A 20,131-nucleotide genomic window follows, 5' to 3' on the forward strand; every position below is an offset into this window, starting at 1 on the left:
CCGGGAATTGATAAGACTAAAAAAAACACAAGATATAAAGTAGCCATCTTTTATTGAGCAGTGCGGTGGTAATTCTATGGCAAACGCATCTTTCCTTACCTCAGTCTGAATTCATTTCACCATTTACATCCTAGCTTTTCAAAACTGATTCATCCTACCATTTCATTTCTACGGCAGTGACAGTCCCATTCTTTGATCCCCAACCCAAATAACAGTAATTCAAGTATCAAAAGTGCATTATTGCAATACTGTCCCGCTGCAAATGCAAAATGCTTTAAATACTATAAAACTGCAAAAACCTTCAGTGCATATAGCTCAAAAAGGAAAAAGAAAAACATATCAAATCTTCCCCAGCTCCAAAGGTCACAAGGAGCAGTCCTCTCCCTCCCAACCCCTGTACAAATATTTACATTTTTAATCCCAATAAAAATGTAAAAAGAAAAGTCCACTGTGGTAAAGCACTTTTTTTTTAGTAAAGCCTATCCATTTTGTGCTGCTGTAACTTGCATACTCCCGAAATCTTCATCCTCTTCTAGTGTTCGCTTTCGACTTCCTGTAGGGAAAGACGGATGATATTAGAAACTGCCACAGTATGTATAATAAGTGACCCTAGCTTCATCATACATTACTAAAGTAGAAATTACAGATCTCAGTTAGTACAATTAAGCCAGTTATTTATCATCATAAATTTAAATGTACATTTATTCATCTAGCAGATGCTTTTAACCAAAGTGACTAACAAATGAGTTACTAACATAACCATTTATCAAAAGGAGACAAGAATAAAAGCAGATTCACAATGCAAAAAATAAAAAATTGACCATTTGAGTACAAGCTATATTCTATTCAAGCTATTCTGCACTATTTTATCAAGATAAAAAAGAAAAAAAAAAGAAAAAGTGAATTGAGGCATTACATCATTATGAAAAATGAATATTCATTTTGAAAATCGCTAAATATTTAACAGTATTATTACATTGTAAGTGTTTTTAAAGATTAATTTTGGACGGCAAAGGAAATCTCAATGAACAAATACACTTAAATATACAATATTGATAATTTAAAAAAAAGACGAAAAAAAAACATCAGCTGATAACTGATGTATTGTACCAATATACTATGCATCACTATTAGAAACGATTAATATATTCACAAACTGAGTGTTTGGCCATAGAATAATGTTCACTTACCTGGCATCCCAGCTTGGATGGAGAAAGACCTGCCCAACTGGATGGGTGACATCATCTTGATGGTAAGCTTTGCAAGATATATTGCTTCATATTCCTTGACGAAAATGGAAAGAACATCCATTTATTATGTATACATGTATATAAAGCAGCTATAGCACTTAATGCTGGGATTACTTTGAAATCATACCTGTAGCTGATGAACAAAGCCTACATTGGGATTAATGCAAAATCGTCTCTCCTGTACATGACTAAACGCATCCCTGTAAGAAAGTAAATATATGACACCATCTGCAAACTTCCAAGACAAACCATATTATTATGTATTCATATTTTTGGACATGCATTAACTGTTTCTCCACTAATAATATTACCTGTATTTCACACCAAATGTCTCCATAAGGTAGGCAATAACTAAGGCAGCACTGGGAGGAAAAAAGATATTCGAATTAATTATATAAAATTAAATCAAGAGACAGTTAAAAGACCAATGTTTTAATAACCTTTAATAAAAGATGATTATGGATAGAGCCCGACCGATATATCGGCCGGCCGATATAAGCTAATTGCATTTAAATCGGCATCGGCATTTATAACGGCCGATGAAACATGAGAAACAGAGTCTCATGCTTCACTCATGCTATGAGTGTTGCATAGTGTGCCCACCAGAGGGAGCTCTGCAGCTCCAGAGTTAACAACAGCGCCAGAAGTCCACTACAGAAGAAAGCGATCAACTGTTTTGACGGTGAGTCTGTCGTTCGTCATGTGAAATGATTGTAGATTTAGTTCATACCCTGTATATAAAAACTGTGTGGTAGTTCTAGCTAACGGTCCTATCATTATTACTTCTAAATATTCTGTAACATCACTTACAGCCGCTAATGCATTGCTATATTAGATTAGCCACAAAGCTAATACCATGTTTATCAGTGGAAGAGCGCGAACGTTAATAGGAGGTCAAACTATAACGTTAGCGTTTCACTTATTCTTATTCTATTGCGGTGTGTTTCCCACATAATGACCGCGAAATTGGGCCTTTCACACAGGACACGGTATGCACGGCGCTTGCCGCTGGGCTCAGCGTTGCCCTTCAGATACAACGAGATTTGCGCTGCGCTATGGCATAGGCGGAGTTTTAAAAACGTTTAGCGGGAGCTCTTTCATAGTCTGTTCCTCCTCCTTTCGGTCAGCAGCAAACATGTATCTGTCCCGTTGTAAGAAGCGAGCGATAGCGCTAGTCCTGCTGATGAGAATTAAGAGAGAAGCAAGGAAGAAGAGGCTACCCTCAGGTCCAGAGAACAATTTGGTGAATTCAGGCTGGTTACGTTACTCTAATGCTAATAGCTTCCTTTTTAGCAGGCCCCTTAAATGCTTGCTATTAACTTGTTTGAAGGTGGTTCTTCTCAAAATTGACAGCGGTGTGTTCATGACACTAACGTTAACCATTCAACTTCGAATTGATTCCGTAATCTTCCGGTAATAGTAGGCAAGACGATGTTTTGATTCAGACTGCACAAAGAGAAGAGGAGAAGATATACGGGTCTGTTGTGAATGTGTCTGTGAGAGCAAATATAGTGTAGTTACAGTAACTACAGTAGGTGCGTCAGAAATGATTAAACCAGAGGGGACATGTAAATAAATGTGAGCTGAACAAGCGCTTTTTTTTATTTTTTACATATTGTTTCAAAGCAGCTTTACAGACATAACAGGAAAATGTTGAAATAATATTGTTAAATATAAGTATGTAATACCTATTGCTTGACAAATAAAAATATATATATATATTTCTCATTTTTGCCTATGTAGGAGATCCCAGTTTATTATTATTATAATTCTAATGATGACATGAGTAATGATACATGGTGATATTATTAATACACATGCTTATTCTTTCTCCGTCTCTCTTTCTGCCTACAGATGGCTGAAAAAGGTGAATGCTGTAGCAGCAAAGTGTGGGACTACTTATGCAAATACTTTAACTTTAGTATTATAATTTATTTACAGTAAACACACAGACTGTTAAAACCAGCTTCAACTGGAAGAAAGTAAAAGTGTTAAATGTTTAAAACCAGACTGTTTTTTGATCATTAAAAAATATATACTTTTGATGTGCAATCGTTTAGTCATTGAGACTGTAATCTAAGGCTTTTTTTTTTTAACATAGTCCATTCTGGAAAATGGTTTATACAGCCCACATACATAGAAAAGGCAGATATTTTGCTATTGAATGTTGTGTAAATGCAGTTTATAGGAAATGGGTCTAATATCCAGATTATTTTTAAAATCAAAATATCGGCTTATAAATCGGCTCTTTTCGAGTTAATATCGGCATCGGCCCCCAAAAATCCATATCGGTCGGGCTCTAATTATGGACTTTAGTTTTAGCATACCTTCTTGATATCCCTGCATTTCCATGAACAAGTGCCTTTCCTGCAACACAAAAATGAGCAAGATTTTACACAAATTGGATGAGATACAATAAGTAAATAAAATTAACATTACCGACAATGACAATCCATTTTCTTTACAAAAAAAATATTTTTTACCCAGGATCAGAACAGAGAAAGTGCTACATTTAGTATTAAAAATAGAGATCAATATGGAGAAACATTCATTACCCCCCGTCTCTAAACATCCATCAATAAATTCTTTAGTCTATAAAGAGAAAAACAGGTTATCATAATTAGATAAAAGAATCGCACATCAAATAATGTATTAGTAATGTCATTTTTTTTTTTAAAAATTAGAAAGTCAGCTTACCATTGGGAAATATCTAATAATATTCTCCACAGGGTTATCTGCTATATCTAAAACAAGGTACCTATATTCAAGTAAAAAAGTAAATTAGCTGTTGGAAATAGTGGATTATACTATAGCTTTATTATACTGAAGTGCCACATAGAACAAACCAGAAATCAAAATACCTAAATTTATGAGGAAAGTTTGGCTTTATAAAGTTGGCCTCAATGTCTTGTCTGACACACACAATGTGAGTTATCCCCTGCTTCTCCAGCATTGAGAGCTGAAAGAGAAGATGAATAATTACAGGAAACCCCAGGCATGAATAACTTTCATCAAGATGCCAAGAACAGATCATCTCTACAGTACCTTACTCTTCATAGCAGCTGAATAAGGGCCAAGAAACAAGCCTGGGAGGATTTCCTAAATCATGACATCCGACAGTTTTAGTAAAAGTGATAATTTGTTGAGAATGAGGTATGAAATGTGTTTATATAAAAAATAAGAAAAATTATATTTAAGCTGGTGGGAAAAGATGTCTAAGTTTGTTTATCATCACTCACCTGCATCTCTCTCCTCATTGGATATGCCCAGTCCTGCAGAAATTAGATTTAAAAAATCTGATTATCAGTTTTTACAAGCATTCTTACAGTGATAGCATTACCGCACCTATAGAATCATAAACTGCAGCACAACACAGGAATAAAACCCCTTGTTATTAGCATCTACCTTCATATGATCAAGACTAGACCAATAATCCATTTGACATACGTTTATAAACAATATTTACTTTTTCACTTAATCACTTATGTAATATTAATGTTCAACTAAGACCAAAATAGAGTATGAAAGTAATGATGGACTTTAATCGTGTGGATCATTGTTATGTTTTTATCAGCTGTTTGGGCTCTCATTCTGACGGCACTGCAGAGGATTTGTTGGTGAGCAATTGATGTCATACTACATTACTCCAAATCTGTTCTTATTAAGAAACAAACTCATCGACATCTTGGATGACCTTAGTGTGAGTGAACTATCAGCAAATTTTCATTTTTGGGTGAACTATTCCTTTAAATTTTAAAGTCTTGAGGCTGGGGACTATACTGTCAACTAAACAGGTTAAAATATTTTATTTGACTAATATACTCAAGTATCGTAAAGCAAGTTAGTGATGTCTAAAAGCTTAAATAAAAGCAAATAAAATCGACTATGCATAGTAATTATCGGATTACTCACATTTTATCCCCAGTATCATAATAAATACTACCCATACTACTTTTCCTGACTGTGCTTCGTGTGTTTTGTAATGAGATATGCATGTCTTTGACTTCTGAGATGTTGTTATTCTAGTACACCGCTAATGTTACTGGATGCACATGCTAACTCTGCTCTGAGCAACAAGTTCATTAAAGAGCTATATTATATATTAAAGATATCAGCTCAAACTGCTGTGTTTATTCATGCTTTTACACACACTAGTAAAACATGTGCTGCTTTGAAACAGATAGATTGAAGAATGGCTGTAATCCAGCAGTTGTTAGCACTGCGCAAATATGTTTATAACATACCAGCTGCTCTTCTTTGGCGGCGGGAAGGGACGGGAACTGGAGTTTATTCCCTTCGTCCATGCTGCGAGCGGTATTCCAGCTTTCAATGCGTTCACGTCCCCTTTGTTTGATTGAATATAAAGACGAATTAAGTGCAAATAAAGTAGAGTTTGTGGAGGAGCTCCGCGCTCATGCACGCCATGCTGCTTTCACCCAGGGCGGTCACGTGACACGACAGCGGCTGACGTCAGACAGCGATCACAGTACAAACTTCAGTTTTGGTTTAATGCTAATAATGTTGACATTAACATAATATTTAGTTGTAATACAGCTCAAGGTTGATAGAAACTATTACTGACTTAAAATTTTCAACAACATCAATTTTAAAATTGTCCTTGACGTGAAAATCACCTTTTGAACTTTAATCCTATTTAAGTTTTTATTTATATATTCTAAACATTTTACATAATTTTAAACCACCAAATATCACCATGAATACGACACTTAATATGATTTTTTTATATCAACAATAGTTTTCTTGAATGTATATATATATTCTAAATATACAGATATATATATAAAAAAAAAAACGTTTTTAACTTGTCCCTCAAAATATTGTCCACCCTGTTATATTTGTTATAATTGTCTGTTTTTACTTATTGTATTTTTCCAATCTTCCAATATTTCATATTTTTAATTACATTTGACATAATTCCAATTTTACATATTCACAAATCTTTCAAATTATTGTTAATTTTTTCTCTAACAGAATGGACATTTTTGGTCCTCATCGTTTAATTTGGCTCATATAATTGCTTAAATATATATACCAGAGGTTGTATATTATATATTTATATACCTAAATTATTTTTCACGTTTTACAGCTCCCCCGCATGACTACACAAGATTTCATAAAAAAAAAAGTGTATTTTTTTAAGTGTTATGTCCAAAAGACACCGAATCCCAGGAATGACCGATACTTTTTTTTTTTTTTTCAGGAAATAGAAACTTAGTTGTTCTTGCTACATAATGTTGATATCTCTTTTTATTGATCATTCAACTCATCTTTATTCCTATACATCAAAAATACAACATTCATTCATTCATTTGGCTGTTTGCATAATTTAACCTATTCAATTTGCATCATTTAAACAATTCAATTTGCATAATTTAAACAATTCAACCAAGAACTAAATTTCAAATACTGGTATTTATTTTAGGACATAAAGATATAACTTTTTGTGCATCATTCTACATAAAATACAACTATTATTATTTTCATTGCTGCTGTTATTTTAATACAGTATTTACAAGGAAGAAGATTAAAAAGTGAGGTCCAGCTCACAATTTGTGCAAACTTGGGCTGCCAGTGATTTCAATACTGGCTTATAGTCTTATCTATCTTCGGTGGGTGTCGATGAGTCTGTTTGGACACTGTCCGGGCTCTCAGCACGATACATCAAGTAATTCAGTCCCTCATTACTGAGCACAGGAGACAATCCAGTTTCCAGATCTTCATCTTCATCCACACCAGTGCAGACCTCCGCTTCTAAAGAAACCAGCACATACAGTTAACATAAGAGTCAACATAACACAAATCTGTGTACAAATCTGTACATTTGATTCAGATGTAACGGAGTAAATTTGATCATTTATTCTGTTTTATAGGAATAAATTAAGATCATACCATCTTCTTGGTAGGCTTGGTTCACGTGACCTGCTGCTCCGTTCTGGTTTGCTCTTTTATCCGCCTCATAATCTCTTAGTTTACACAGAGTTTCCTCAAGATACTGAAAGTTTGGCCTCACATTTGGTTCTTTGCTCCAGCAGCTCATCATCAGATTATACCTCAAAATCAGTAATTATATCCATGTTTATTCAAAGTAAATACGATATCTTTGTTTCCACATTCAATCAATTTATAACATGCATCTGTTGAAAATATCACTTACAATCTCTGTGGACACCCTGCGGGAGAAGGCAGTCGTGCACCTGTACTGATATAGCTTAAGACTTCATGGTTGGTGTATGTAGGATATGGTAGCTTTCCTAATGTCATAATCTCCCACAAGAGCACACCAAAGGCCCTGAAATGTGCAAATTATAAGAAAATGTGAATTTTCTTTTAGTGTTAAGATTTTTTTATATATATATAATCTAAAGAAACCTATCCAATACAACTCATTCATTGTGAAATGGAAGGGTTCCCTGGATGTTAAAGGTTCTTCATGAAACCATTATATGCAAATATAGAATAATTTAGTGCATGGCAACAAAAAACTGATGATACTTACCAGACATCAGAATATTTATTGAAAATCCCATCTGTTAAGCTTTCTGGTGACATCCAGCGAACAGGAAGCAGACCTTCACCCTTCTTCCTGTAGTAGTCGTTCTTATACACATCACGGGCCAATCCGAAATCTCCTATTTTAACAACCCTTTCTGGGTCTGTGTAGCTTCTTACTGACACCAGACAGTTCCTCGCAGCAATATCCCTGTGCATATTAAATATAGTTTAATTTACATGCATTAACATTTACAAAGTGATTTACACTGCATTCAAGTTGTACATTTCACGTGTTAACGCATTCCCTGGGAATCAAAGACATGACACTGGCATTGTGAGCATTAACATGAGCACATCTTTACCTATGAATAAAGTGCATCCTTTCTAAATAAGCACATCCTGTGGCAACATCCCAACTGATGTCCAGGAGACTGGTGAGGATCAGTAGCTCTTTATGGCTCTATGAGACATGAGAACATGTGAGGGCTAGTCAGTAAGAAAAGCACCTCATATATATTAAAACAAAGCCTCACAGCTGTAGGACGAGCTCCTCTCAGATAAGAACGAAGGTCTCCTCCTTCCATCAGCTCCAGGATGAGGTAATGTGGCTCATTTAGCAGACACACTCCAAGCAAACGCAGGATGTTAGGATGATTAAACTGACTGGACAGCAACAAACACAAAACTCAGCATGATTAATCTGCTCCAAAGTCATAGTAAAGGCATTTTTTTGTTACACCATACTTCTATTTCAAATTAATGCTACCCCTTTGAACTTTCTGTTCTTCAAAGAGTCCTGAAAACATTGTATCACCGTTTCTGCAAAAATATTAACCAGCACAACTGCTTTCAATGTTGATCATAAAAATAAATGTTTCTTGAGCAGCAAATCAGAATGATTTCTGAAGGATCGTGTGATACTGAAGACTGCAGTAATGATTCTGAATCATTTTAAAATATATTTAATAATACTGTATTTTTGATTAAATAAATGCAGCCTTGCTAATATGAGACTTCTTTCAAAAACATTAAATGCTCTCACTGAACCCAAACTTTTGAAAATAAATAAATACAGCAGAGCCTACTTTATTTTCTCCCACAACACTAATTAACAAAAAACCCCATGACAGACATTGTCATTTGCTCTAGGCCAGGGGGCCTCATCATCATTTGTTTTGCCCCATTGTTCCCTATTATAATCATATTTTTAGTATGATGCTGAGAGCAAACATGTCTTTTACCTCATCAAATAGGCTTCTTTTAAGAATTCGGTTTCCTCATAGTCACTGGCATCTTTTCGCAGTGTCTGTGAAGAGATAGGTTTGTGAAATATTTTGTAATCACAATCTGTAATTGTTGAAACAGCATACAGTGAAAAGTTTCATACAGTGAAACTTTCACTGTGGAAGTACATGAGAAATAATGTTAGTATACAGACTTTATATGCATGTACCTTGACAGCCACTCTCCTCTCCGGAAAAACTTCAGTGATTTGGCTGCCAACTGTAACTCCTTCATAAACTTCTCCAAAAGCACCACTACCCAACAACCTCTGAAGCTTCAGACAGTCTCTAGGAAACACAGGAAGTGACTCGATATCTCCTTGGGCGGGTATGTTACTGGGAAATGTGGGAAAGTTGTTTAAATATCAACATATTTTGTGGTTTATAGATGCAACAATATCACACTGAAATGAAGCCGTGGTTTGTAAGGAATGTTCTTGTGTACCTGATAGCATAGCAGGCATTACCAAGACCAACTAAACCTCGAATATACTCCAACTCTACATCTGGATGGACGTGTGCACCACTTTGTGTAACTGTCCCGTGATCCTTTTTCTTATGGTGTCTGTGCCAAACTACATCAAAACAGCAGGGGAAGCAAATGTTGTGCTTTCAAATCCTCTCATTAGTTTTAATATGAGAATGAAACAGACTTCTACAAAAGGAACTGTGTCATTTGTGTACTTACTCACTGCTGCGAAGATGAGAATAATGAGTGTAATACAGGCAGCGATCGATGCAATCACAATAATCAATGTCATGTCAGCGTCAAATGAAGTACCTGCTGGGTGACAACCAGAGAGCAATTAAGGGAATAGTTCAGTTGGAAAAGAAAGTATGCTGAAAATGTACTCACCATCTACCATCCAAGATATAGATGAGTTCATAGACTTCATCTGAACAGATTTGGAGAAATATAGCATTCCATCACTTGCTCACCAATGTATCTTCTGCAGTAAATGGGTGCCGTCAGAGTTCAAACAGCTGATAAAAACATCACAATAACCCACAAGTAATCCACACAACTCCAGTCCAACAATGAACACCTTGTGAAGTGAAAAGCTATGTGTTTGTATGAAAAAAGTATGTTCATTGGTATGTTTTAACTTCAAACCATATAGTTTCTGGCCAAAATATGAATCCAACATCCATGGCGATGCATTGAAAAATTCCATCACCACTTGCCCTCTTTTCTGTGCTTTTTACGCTTGTAAACAGTGCTGAATCTGTAAAAACATTTCTCTCTTGATTCAGACAAAGCCTTTTCACTGGAGGAAAAACTATTATGTATTACTTTTGAATTATTGTGATGTTTAACAGCTTTTCGGACTCTCATTCTGACGGCACCCATTCACTGCAGAGGATCCATTGGTGAGCAAGTGATGCAATGCTAAATTTCTCCAAATCTGCTCCGATGAAGAAACAAACTCATCTACATCTTGGATGGACCAAGGATGAGAAAAATTTCAGCACATTTCTAAAACTATTTAAAGTGACTTTTTTTTTAGATAGCAAATCGGTACATGGTTATTAAAATTGATGCATTTTTGTTTTCTTAAATCAGCTGCTTTTTATGTTTACTTTTTTTGCTCTATTTATATTTAATGATTAATTCTCACCTGGAGTAATCAAAGTTGCTTGTGTTGACTCCCCTTTACCCCAATGTGAAAAAGGAGTTATGGTGATGTTTAATTTGGTTCTTGGTTTAAATCTTGTGATATTCATGACTGTTTCAGAAACCATGTTATGAGGATGACAATATCTGGTGGGGACCTGCAGAAATATGTTGGAAATACATCAGTGATTTTTGTTTTTACAAAGAAAAAAAAACTGTCAAAAACATAGTTTTTGAAACATTTAAATAAAAATAGGTGGATTTACATTCTATAGTTTAAAATAATTGTAAAAAAAAAGATGTAGTACATTTGGAAGCTGTTCCATATTGCTCCACAGTTCCTTAGACACTACACAATAAAGCACTGTCCCGTACTCAATATTGCTGGGTTCCCAGTGTATCTGGATAAATGTGTCATTCTTTTTAAAAACAATATTGGAAACTGCAGGTGGAATAACTATAGGAGGAGATACGAATCCATCTGGAAAACAAACACAAAAACACATACAAAATGACATTTAAGAACACTTGAATAAGTTCATAGAGCAATATAAAACATGTTGACACAGTGCCGACCTGGAAAAGGTTTCAGCTTTTGCTGTACAACAGAAAAAGCTGTCAGTGTTTTGCTGGAAGACATAAGGACACTGGTGTTTTGTGTTAACTCCTGAATCCTGAGCTGTTTGTTCTCATCCAACCAAACAAGTCGTCCGCTGTAGTAGCCCACTTGATGATCCGTGATTTGAGATGTTGTCCATCTTGCAAATTCTACCACTTTAGACTTCTGCATCCTTTTACAGGTTAATAGAATTCATGCAAATCATAAAAAATAAAAAAAAAACATTTATTTAATAAGAAAATGTTTTTATTAGCCAAACTGGTCACTGATCATAGCATTCATTAATGAGATCTATTTGTTAAACATTTGCATATTTACCTACCAGTCACCACTGATGTTCACTCTGTAAAGATTTATAAGGGAGCCGTCCTGCACCAGCCAATACAGATTTCCTTCAATAATGTTCAAAGTGATACCAGCAACCTATAGTCAGAGTGTGTGAAATACTGATACTGTTTAAAAGGGTCAGGGTTTTCAACATTAATCTTTCTTAAGCATTAAATCAGCATATTAGAATGAATTCTGAAAGATCGTGTGACTCTGAAGACTGGAGTAATGATGCTGTAAAATTACCTGTTTTATGTATGTATTTATGTCCTTACCTCTTTCCCAGAGAACACACTCAGTTTTTCCAGGAGTTGGTAATGTTCTCCATCCAATCTACAGCCTTCCACTGATGTTTTTGTACTCCAGTAGATGGCAGCGTTCAATGAATCAACCACCAAACTGAGAATCTTCTGCTCTGCTTGGAGAAATATCTCAACCCCATGAGCAGATACAGGCCCTCTGCATATCTGATAAGAGATGCAAGATAGCTCACAATTAGTTGCTACTCCCACAAAAATTGTCAAAATATTAGTAGCTTCTTTTTATTATGTTTTTCAGTTTTACATTTCCACATGTTTTCATTCATTCAAGCATTATTTAATATAAAGACATACTTGATTTGTGTTGCAGCTCCAGTATAGATACTGCCCCAGCCAATCAAAGGCCAGTGCTTCAGCATTCATGGGTGATGGCATTGTCATCACACTCAAAGAATGATCACCCAGATCAATCCAGTTAATGTGACCCGAACTGTTAGTCCAGTAGATCGTGGAACTATACCAGTCCAAATCTGTTCATGAAGAAAGGACAAAATGCCATATACCTTGTTATACAGTGAGAAGCATTGTAAAATGATGTTATAGGTATTTTTATTTTTTATGTATTTTTTGCATTATATAACTAAAATATCTAAACAAGTGCAATGCATTTTAAAGAAATCCTTCCAGTGCTTGTGTTAGTAATTTATTTATTAGATTTTTTTTTAATTAAATAAATACCTTTATTTAACAAGAATGCATTAAATTGATAAAAAGTGACCGTGACAACACATGAAGTTACAAAAGATTTCTATTTCACATGACATTTAAAATAATTTTAACATTATTACATTTTAAAATAGAAAAAAGTTATTTTACATTTAAATAACAGTAAAAACATTTCACTGTTATTTAAATGCACATTTGATGAACTACAATGAACTACACCTGTGTTTATTCTGTTGGATACTTTTGTGGGACCAGTAAGTTAAGAAAAATAAATAAGAAAGTTCCTCAGGAAGTGAAGTTAGACCCAAGAGACGCTAATAGCACAATTTGTTTGCTGATGCCACTTGGTCTGATATTTTTGTATTTAAATTTTTGTTTTGACTCAACATAAATACCATTTAAAAACACTGTTTTGTTCTATATATGATCTCTCTGGATTCTTACCTTTCACGTCTCCAGTATAAGACACCATTTGTTCCACAAATTCAATGCTATCCAAATCTTGCTTCCATACGTCATCCTCGCTGGCAGCAGCAATATATGGGGGCTCAACGGCTGAGAAAAAAAGAAGACTTTTTGATAGTAGCCAGTTTATAAACATTAAGGTCAATGATAAAATGAATCAATATAATCACCAGGCTGGAGACTTGTTCCTTCATATGAGACTGATTTGGAGCATCCACCAGGAGAACAAGCCCTGAGAGTGACGCTGTACTGCTGTGAACTCTCCAGATCTGGGACGGTTACATGTGTGCTAGTTAGGCCACTAAAATTCACCACCAGCAACCCATTCATTGAGCAGTTTACAGTATAAGTCCAGTTTTGCCAGGCAGATGGACCTGCGAGGAACAAAACTGAATTTATTTAATGGACAACATGTGCAATTGTATAAGTTAGCGAAATTAAATCTGAACAAATAGAATCCTACTAATAAAACGATCCAAAAGTGTCCTTAACTGGATATCACTCACTTGCTCCAATCATATTTTCAGGTTTATCCCAATAAACGTTGGCTTTATCTGATCCAAACAGGACTTGAAGTTGTCTTGGACTTCTTGGCACAGGATAAGGTTGCGCAGATGCACTAAAGTAGCATAGATTACCAAAGCCATAATTTTGACTATGGATGACATCACAGTCCATAGCGAATTCATTAAAGATGGCCACTTGACTCTGGCCAACTTGTTTATACAGTGCATAACCATCGGTGAGCATAAAGAAATCATCCTCATAAACAATGCTGTTTGCATTGAAGTTAATGTTCGTGTAGAGCGTAATGGGAAATGATCCATCCACAGATGTGGTGGCATAGAGCGTTTCATCACTTCTGTTGTGATATACAAGTCTCTTGTTGGGGAAACTGACCACAAAGTTGGAGACAGAAGGCGTTTTTATGACATGAATTATCTCATGTTGTTGGCCAGAGACGTCTGGAAGAGGGCTACGATATATTCCACTGCTCAGCAACAAGAAAAGCCATCTGAAAAACAACATTTTTCAATTTGATTAAATTACACTTCAATTAGTCAAACTAACAACATCTTTTAACTAAAATCTCTAATGGAGTTATAATTACAGTATTATATTTGTAATAATATGATAATAAATACTGTAATGCTGATGGTTTATAGCATACATAAAAGGATAGACCGTTTTTAATTATATTTATGACACTCACCCATTGTACGGATCTGCAATTATGTTTACAGCGTCACTGGAGAGGTTGAGATTTATATCCACTGGAAAAGAACAGTCATCTAATCCACAATAGTAGACCTGCATTTTATTTTATTTTGGAAAAGAACGTACAATGACATTATATACATGCAAAAAAGTATTCATCTTTCTTGATCGCATCTGTTGCGTTTTGACTTGCCCTTCAAGGAAAAGTTCACCCAAAAATGAAAATGATCAAAATGTACGCACTCTCAGCCTATTCCAGATGCAGAGTTTTTTCTTTATTGGATCAGATTTAGACAAATTTAACTAGAAGCTGTGTATTTGTAAGAAACAAAAGGCATTTTAACTTTAAATGGTTTTAACTTTAAATGCTTCTGTCTGTAATCCATAATAATTTTTCCTCCAGTGAAAAAGTCCCTTTTTGTCCTCTCATATTAGAATCCACTTACATATTTGTTTAGAACTGTTTTCACCTGTAAACAGTGCTTGGTCTGTGCATATTTCTCTCCTGATTTAGATGAGATGATTTTTTCAGTGGAAAAAGCATGTAATGGATAGAGAACATGTAATGGATATTTTTCATTTCAAAATACATGAATTGATGGACTGGAGTGGTGTAGATCACTTGGGGATTATTGGGATTTTTTTTATCAGGTGTTTGGACTCTCATTCTGACGGCACCCATTCACTGCAGAGGATCCACTGATCCATTTCTCTAAATCTGTTCCAATGAATAAATCCTCAATCTTGGATGACCTGGGTGTGAGTATATTTTCAGACAATTTTCATTTTTGAGTGAATACAAACAAAAAATATTTTTTTATAAAAAAAAAAATAGGGCAAGGCATTCCAGAATATTTCCATATTGTTATTAAAGTGGTTTTGTTAATTGTTTGGTACAAAACACATGATGCTTGACCTTCAAAGTTTAGTCCCCAAATGAATGGTAAATACTCACCCTACCACTGGACACATAGTAAATCCTCTCATAAAGCCAGTCTACAGTCAGTGCTGTGACCTCCAGCGGGGCAGAGTGCAGAAGCTGGAGATCTGAATGGTCGGTGAGATTTCCAGCCCCTTTCACCCAAATACGAGTCCCTTCAGAGAAATAGATGCGGTTGGAACTGTAGTGCACTGCAACCCCTGAAAAAAAAAACATAAGAAAAGTCGTCCGCTGCAGTAGCCCAGAAAAGTAAGATGTCAGAAATCAAGCACCATCTACACCAAAAGGTACATCTTAAAGTATCAACTTTGTCTCACAAATTCCTTACACTAAATTAACATGCTAAATGCTGGCATAAAGTATGGAGCTATAAAAAAAAAAATGTGTGTGGTAGGCCAATAACTTGGTCTTGAGAATTCATTTATTAGGGTTTTTTTTCTTAGGAGACAATTTTGCTCTCCATTGTATCGTCTTACTGTTTATGAGAAACAACTGAGATACTGAAGTACTCTCATTTGTGATTTCTCTTTCCTGTGGGCACTGTGGAGGAAATGTTTTATATTTATTGATTGGAGGAAGAACGGACCTGTGATGTTGCTCTCGATTAGACTGTCTGAGAGACACTGTGCTGTAGTGAAGAAATCAGCATCCTCTTCTCTCATCCTTAATGAGTTCCATCTGGATGCAAGGACCCACCGGCCTCCATTCTGCTCTGAAAGCCATCACAGATTGAGCAAACGACTATTGTTTATTTCAAGGCATTGAAACACAATGCATTGAGAAATATTGTGTGGTTTAATAAAATGTACCGTGATTTCATCAAGTAGGACAAGTTTTTGGATCAACAACCTCAGATTTTAGGTAAGGTTTAATGGCAACTGACATGGTTTTGCATTGTCGACGCAAATATTTCTAAAGTTTGAGGCTTGTATGATTTTTTTTATGATTCTGAAAAAAGTTTCTTATGCTCAACAGACTGCATTTTTTTAAATAGAAAATTCAGTAAAAACTAAAATATTGTGAACTATTTTTACAATTTCAATAACTATTTTAATATACTTTAAAATGTTATTTATTTCTGTGAAAGTAAATCTGAATTTTCAGCATCATTACTCCAGTCCTCAGTGTCATATGATCCTTCAGAAATCATTCTAATATGCTGATTTTATGCTTAAGAAATATTTCTTATTATTATTAATGTTGAAATAAATTGTGGTGCTTAATATTTTTGTTGAAATTGTGATACTTTTTTCAGTTTTCTTTCTCGACTGACTTTTGCTCAGTTTAATGAATAATAGCATTAGTGCCATAAATTTTGAATGGATTATAGCATTTACAATTAATTAAATGATACTTCATTGTAATGTATTATTATACAAAATATATATAAAAAATATATAGAATTGACTATAATACACAATTCTGCAGAAATAAAAAAACACTAAAATATTTTAGAACACAGTTCTGTCAGCTAAAGCAGTGTTATTCTAGGACCAACAAAAGATTCAGGAACATGTTGCTCTTGGCAAATTAGGGTAATTTTTGCAGGATAAAGTAAAAGTTTCACAGTGAGCTTAAACTAACCAATTCGTGCTGGTGTTGTTATGCTGGCTTCAGCGATTGAACCCTGGCCCTCTTCATTAACAGCAGCTACAGAAATCCTGTATGAGATACAGTCAGTTCAATCAATATTATATGTCAACAAAACATGATAACGTCAGATTAGTACAGTGTAAAAATGAACAATGTATACACTGAATACATGAAATAATGCATTTGATGTTGCATAAAATTGCAGAAATATAAAAACGGGAAGACTTTGTACGTATACTACCTGTATGTAGTGTTATGGAATGTCGGATAGAATGTATAGAAGAATACATTTCCTCTGGTTGTTTCACTGATGACGGGTTTGTTGGATGTGAGATTGAGGTTGAAGCCCAAGATGGGTCCTCCTGGTTTTTCAGGTTGAGACCAGCGAACCTCCACACTCTCTCCAGACACACTCTCAATACTCTCAATGGATGGGCTGGAGGGCACTTTTTGGAAGGGAAACACATTAAACAGCTTCAAACAACTGATTTTGAAACATAATGTATAAAGACTGTTGAGTAACTGTTGATTTAACCTACGTCCAAATGGTTTTGTTTGGTACCAAGGGCTCGCTGGAGAGCAAGCGTGTGTTTCTGCAATCAGAGCCCAGACCCTGAATTTATAACAGGTAAAAGGTTCCAACTGTTTGACGGCGTATGTTGATTCTGTCACATTCTATGAGGAAAAAATGTAAAACATTCAAGAAATGTTCAGGTGATTATTCATTACAAAATTTACATTTTCTTTGAAGCTTACTGTAATGTGAAAAATATCATATGATCAAAAAATATACCAATAAATATAATAATGTATAGTATTATTATTATATATTATTTGGTAAAATTACATTTGTACAACTGCTGTTCAAAAGTCAAATAAAAATAAAATGATACTTTTATTCAATAATGATGCATAAACTGATCAAAAGTGATAGTAAATACATTTATAATGTGGCAAAATATTTTTATTTCAAACACAAATGCTGTTCTTTCTATTTATCAAAAGATCCTGAAAATGACCATGGTTTCCACAAAAATATGATACAAAACTGATAATAACAAGAAATGTTTCTTGAGAACTAAAGGATGAAGGATCATGTGACATTGAAGACTGGAGTAAAGATGCTGAAAATTCAGATTTACCATCACAGGAATAAATTACATTTAAAATTATATAACTATTTCACAATATTACATATTTACTGTATTTCGATCAAATTAATTCAGCCTTGGTGAGCAAAAACATTAACAATTCTTACTGACCCCAAACTTTGATGGTAGTGTATATTTGTAATGTACAACATCACGGTCATTTCTTTAAACTGAATTGGAAGCTTATTTTATTGATTTAAAAAGCATTGTTTTGCATACAGTCATATGAGATTAGCAAGAAATGTGTTTGTAAATAATCTCATAATAATAATAATAACCATCCTTAGATACTAGTCATTAAAATAACCTTGAAAAAAAATATTGTTCTTTCCTTTCTTTTTTTTTAATTAAACCTGGATTGACCTGGAAATTACTTGTACCCAAATGCATATTGCTGCATTTCACTCAATAATTTAGGATATACAAATGCATCAAAAGTCAGTGGAATTTAATCATCAACATATGTAAACATAAAGTCATCCAGTACCTCAGCTTGTGCCCAAATCCCAGACAGACTAGGACCAGTCCACTGAAGAATATACACCACATCAGACTGATTCAGAGACTCCCAGGTCAAAGTTATGTTATGAGATCCGATCCAGGATGCATAAGGTGCTGCGAGCTGACATGCAACATCTGGACAGGAAGAACATAAATGTTTGAAAACCAATCAGTAAACAGACACGAAGTGAAAGAATTGAATAAATTATATTACAAATCCTTGGCAGTAGTGCTACTCACTTTGGCAAATGGCATCCGTACTCGGTCTGAAGCCACTTTTGGCTGTCTAGAATTACAATATTTCAGACATTAGCTCAAGTAAATGAGGAAAAAAATCAATAGTGGTCCAGATTGCATTAACAAATCTTAATAGTCTTACCATGGGGTGCACTGAGGCATCAAGAAGCCATTTGTCACATGATGAAGCTTTGAGAGAAACAAGAAGAAATAGTAGCGCTGACAGAAACTGTAAACCCGTAATTTCCTTCATTTTCCAACAAATCGTTTCCATTTCACATGCACCGAACTTCTGGATTCCAAGCACACCCTGCACAGAAATACAGTGCTAATGTTCACATAACACAAGTGGATTTCCCCAATGACTTAATTATCGATTTGTAACACGCAACCATTGCGGGACACTGGCCCTTTAACAGTCCCTCATAGTCTGAGTGGCTCAGGTGTGTCTGACCAGAAACCAGACGGAAACAGAGGTTTCGTAAGAAGACTCTCGAAGTATGTGTCATATATGACCATGCAAACAGATTAAGCAGACTGAACTATGGCCACTTGATTGTAAAGTGTAGAAGTTCTTATCTTTACAGTTGTCGTAGATTCAAGGCAGTGTTTATTTAATGGTTAAAATGTAATTGCTATCATTTCCAATGAAGGAAAAGTGTGAATTTTATCAATAACAAAGTGTATACTCACTATAGCATACGTAAAGATATTTAGTGTCAGATTAGCATATTTAAGATAATGTGCATAACCATCCAGACCATATTAAATTGAGAATAGCAAGAGTAAACAACAAGAAGCTCATTCAGCTGAAAAAAGGTTAGATGCCATTTTGAATTTAACACAGATGAAAACGAGGCTGTGAGGGAAAGATGTAGTCTTTAAAATGGCACGCACAGTATGAATGACCCAGATCATGTGATTTTCGCCACCTTTCAAAACAGTTTAATGGAGTTTTTGTTGACTGAAAGCTAGAATGATATTCCATCAGATGAACAATCTTTTGTTAATTAAACAACATACTGTACTTCTATCCTTTCATTTCTGTCAAAAATAAACCTAAGGTCGACTGGTTTCCTATACATATCAATATCATGTCACATAATGCCACCCAAAAATTTGTTTGTAAAACCAAACAAAAATCATAATTCTCCAACATCATGATATTAATTCATGTTTTGTAAGTTTTACCTGGCTTCCCCTCTAGGTGGCGATGCTTCACAAAACCTTTGCTCAGAGATAAATTATGTGCATAAACATTATATGCATGATAAGACATCTTTATCTATATTTATACTATCATTTCTCAAAGTAATAGTGGTCTGCTAAAGAGTACCTTTCCATATGTCCTTATTAGTACATTACTTGTGAAAACCTGCTGAATTGAACACAACACATGCTAGTTAATATGCTCTTTTCGGTGTGCCACCAAA

At 34.8% G+C, this 20,131-nt stretch overlaps 2 protein-coding genes across 3 annotated transcripts; both read right to left on the reverse strand.

Annotated features, from left to right (window-relative positions):
- Positions 1 to 35: 35 nt before the first annotated feature.
- On the reverse strand, positions 36 to 5,727 carry LOC132112528 (serine/threonine/tyrosine-interacting protein A-like). The gene is made up of 11 exons (XM_059520047.1): positions 5,495 to 5,727; positions 4,490 to 4,522; positions 4,296 to 4,349; positions 4,112 to 4,209; positions 3,948 to 4,008; positions 3,806 to 3,842; positions 3,578 to 3,617; positions 1,562 to 1,612; positions 1,378 to 1,450; positions 1,191 to 1,284; positions 36 to 553 (listed from the first exon to the last, which is right to left on the reverse strand). The coding sequence occupies exons 1-11, from the start codon at positions 5,552 to 5,554 to the stop codon at positions 480 to 482; spliced, it is 675 nt and encodes a 224-aa protein (XP_059376030.1). The 5' UTR covers positions 5,555 to 5,727; the 3' UTR covers positions 36 to 479.
- A 912-nt stretch (positions 5,728 to 6,639) lies between these two features.
- On the reverse strand, positions 6,640 to 19,191 carry ros1 (c-ros oncogene 1, receptor tyrosine kinase). 2 transcript variants are annotated; one of them, XM_059520050.1, is made up of 28 exons: positions 18,841 to 19,191; positions 18,702 to 18,747; positions 18,448 to 18,596; positions 17,349 to 17,484; positions 17,051 to 17,255; positions 16,801 to 16,877; positions 15,803 to 15,928; positions 15,232 to 15,416; positions 14,272 to 14,369; positions 13,565 to 14,073; positions 13,229 to 13,432; positions 13,038 to 13,148; positions 12,222 to 12,397; positions 11,883 to 12,074; positions 11,603 to 11,703; positions 11,238 to 11,452; positions 10,970 to 11,142; positions 10,666 to 10,819; positions 9,735 to 9,827; positions 9,492 to 9,621; positions 9,217 to 9,382; positions 9,005 to 9,069; positions 8,297 to 8,426; positions 8,126 to 8,223; positions 7,768 to 7,971; positions 7,426 to 7,560; positions 7,161 to 7,321; positions 6,640 to 7,022 (listed from the first exon to the last, which is right to left on the reverse strand). In XM_059520050.1, exons 1-28 carry the CDS (start codon positions 18,970 to 18,972, stop codon positions 6,868 to 6,870), a joined length of 4,326 nt encoding a protein of 1,441 aa, XP_059376033.1. In that variant the 5' UTR covers positions 18,973 to 19,191; the 3' UTR covers positions 6,640 to 6,867. The 2 variants fall into 2 exon arrangements, with proteins under 2 accessions (XP_059376033.1, XP_059376032.1); XM_059520049.1 differs by having other exon boundaries at positions 9,735 to 9,830.
- Between the last annotated feature and the right edge of the window lie 940 nt (positions 19,192 to 20,131).

Source organism: Carassius carassius, chromosome 32, assembly GCF_963082965.1.
Source record: "Carassius carassius chromosome 32, fCarCar2.1, whole genome shotgun sequence".
NCBI lineage: Eukaryota > Metazoa > Chordata > Actinopteri > Cypriniformes > Cyprinidae > Carassius > Carassius carassius.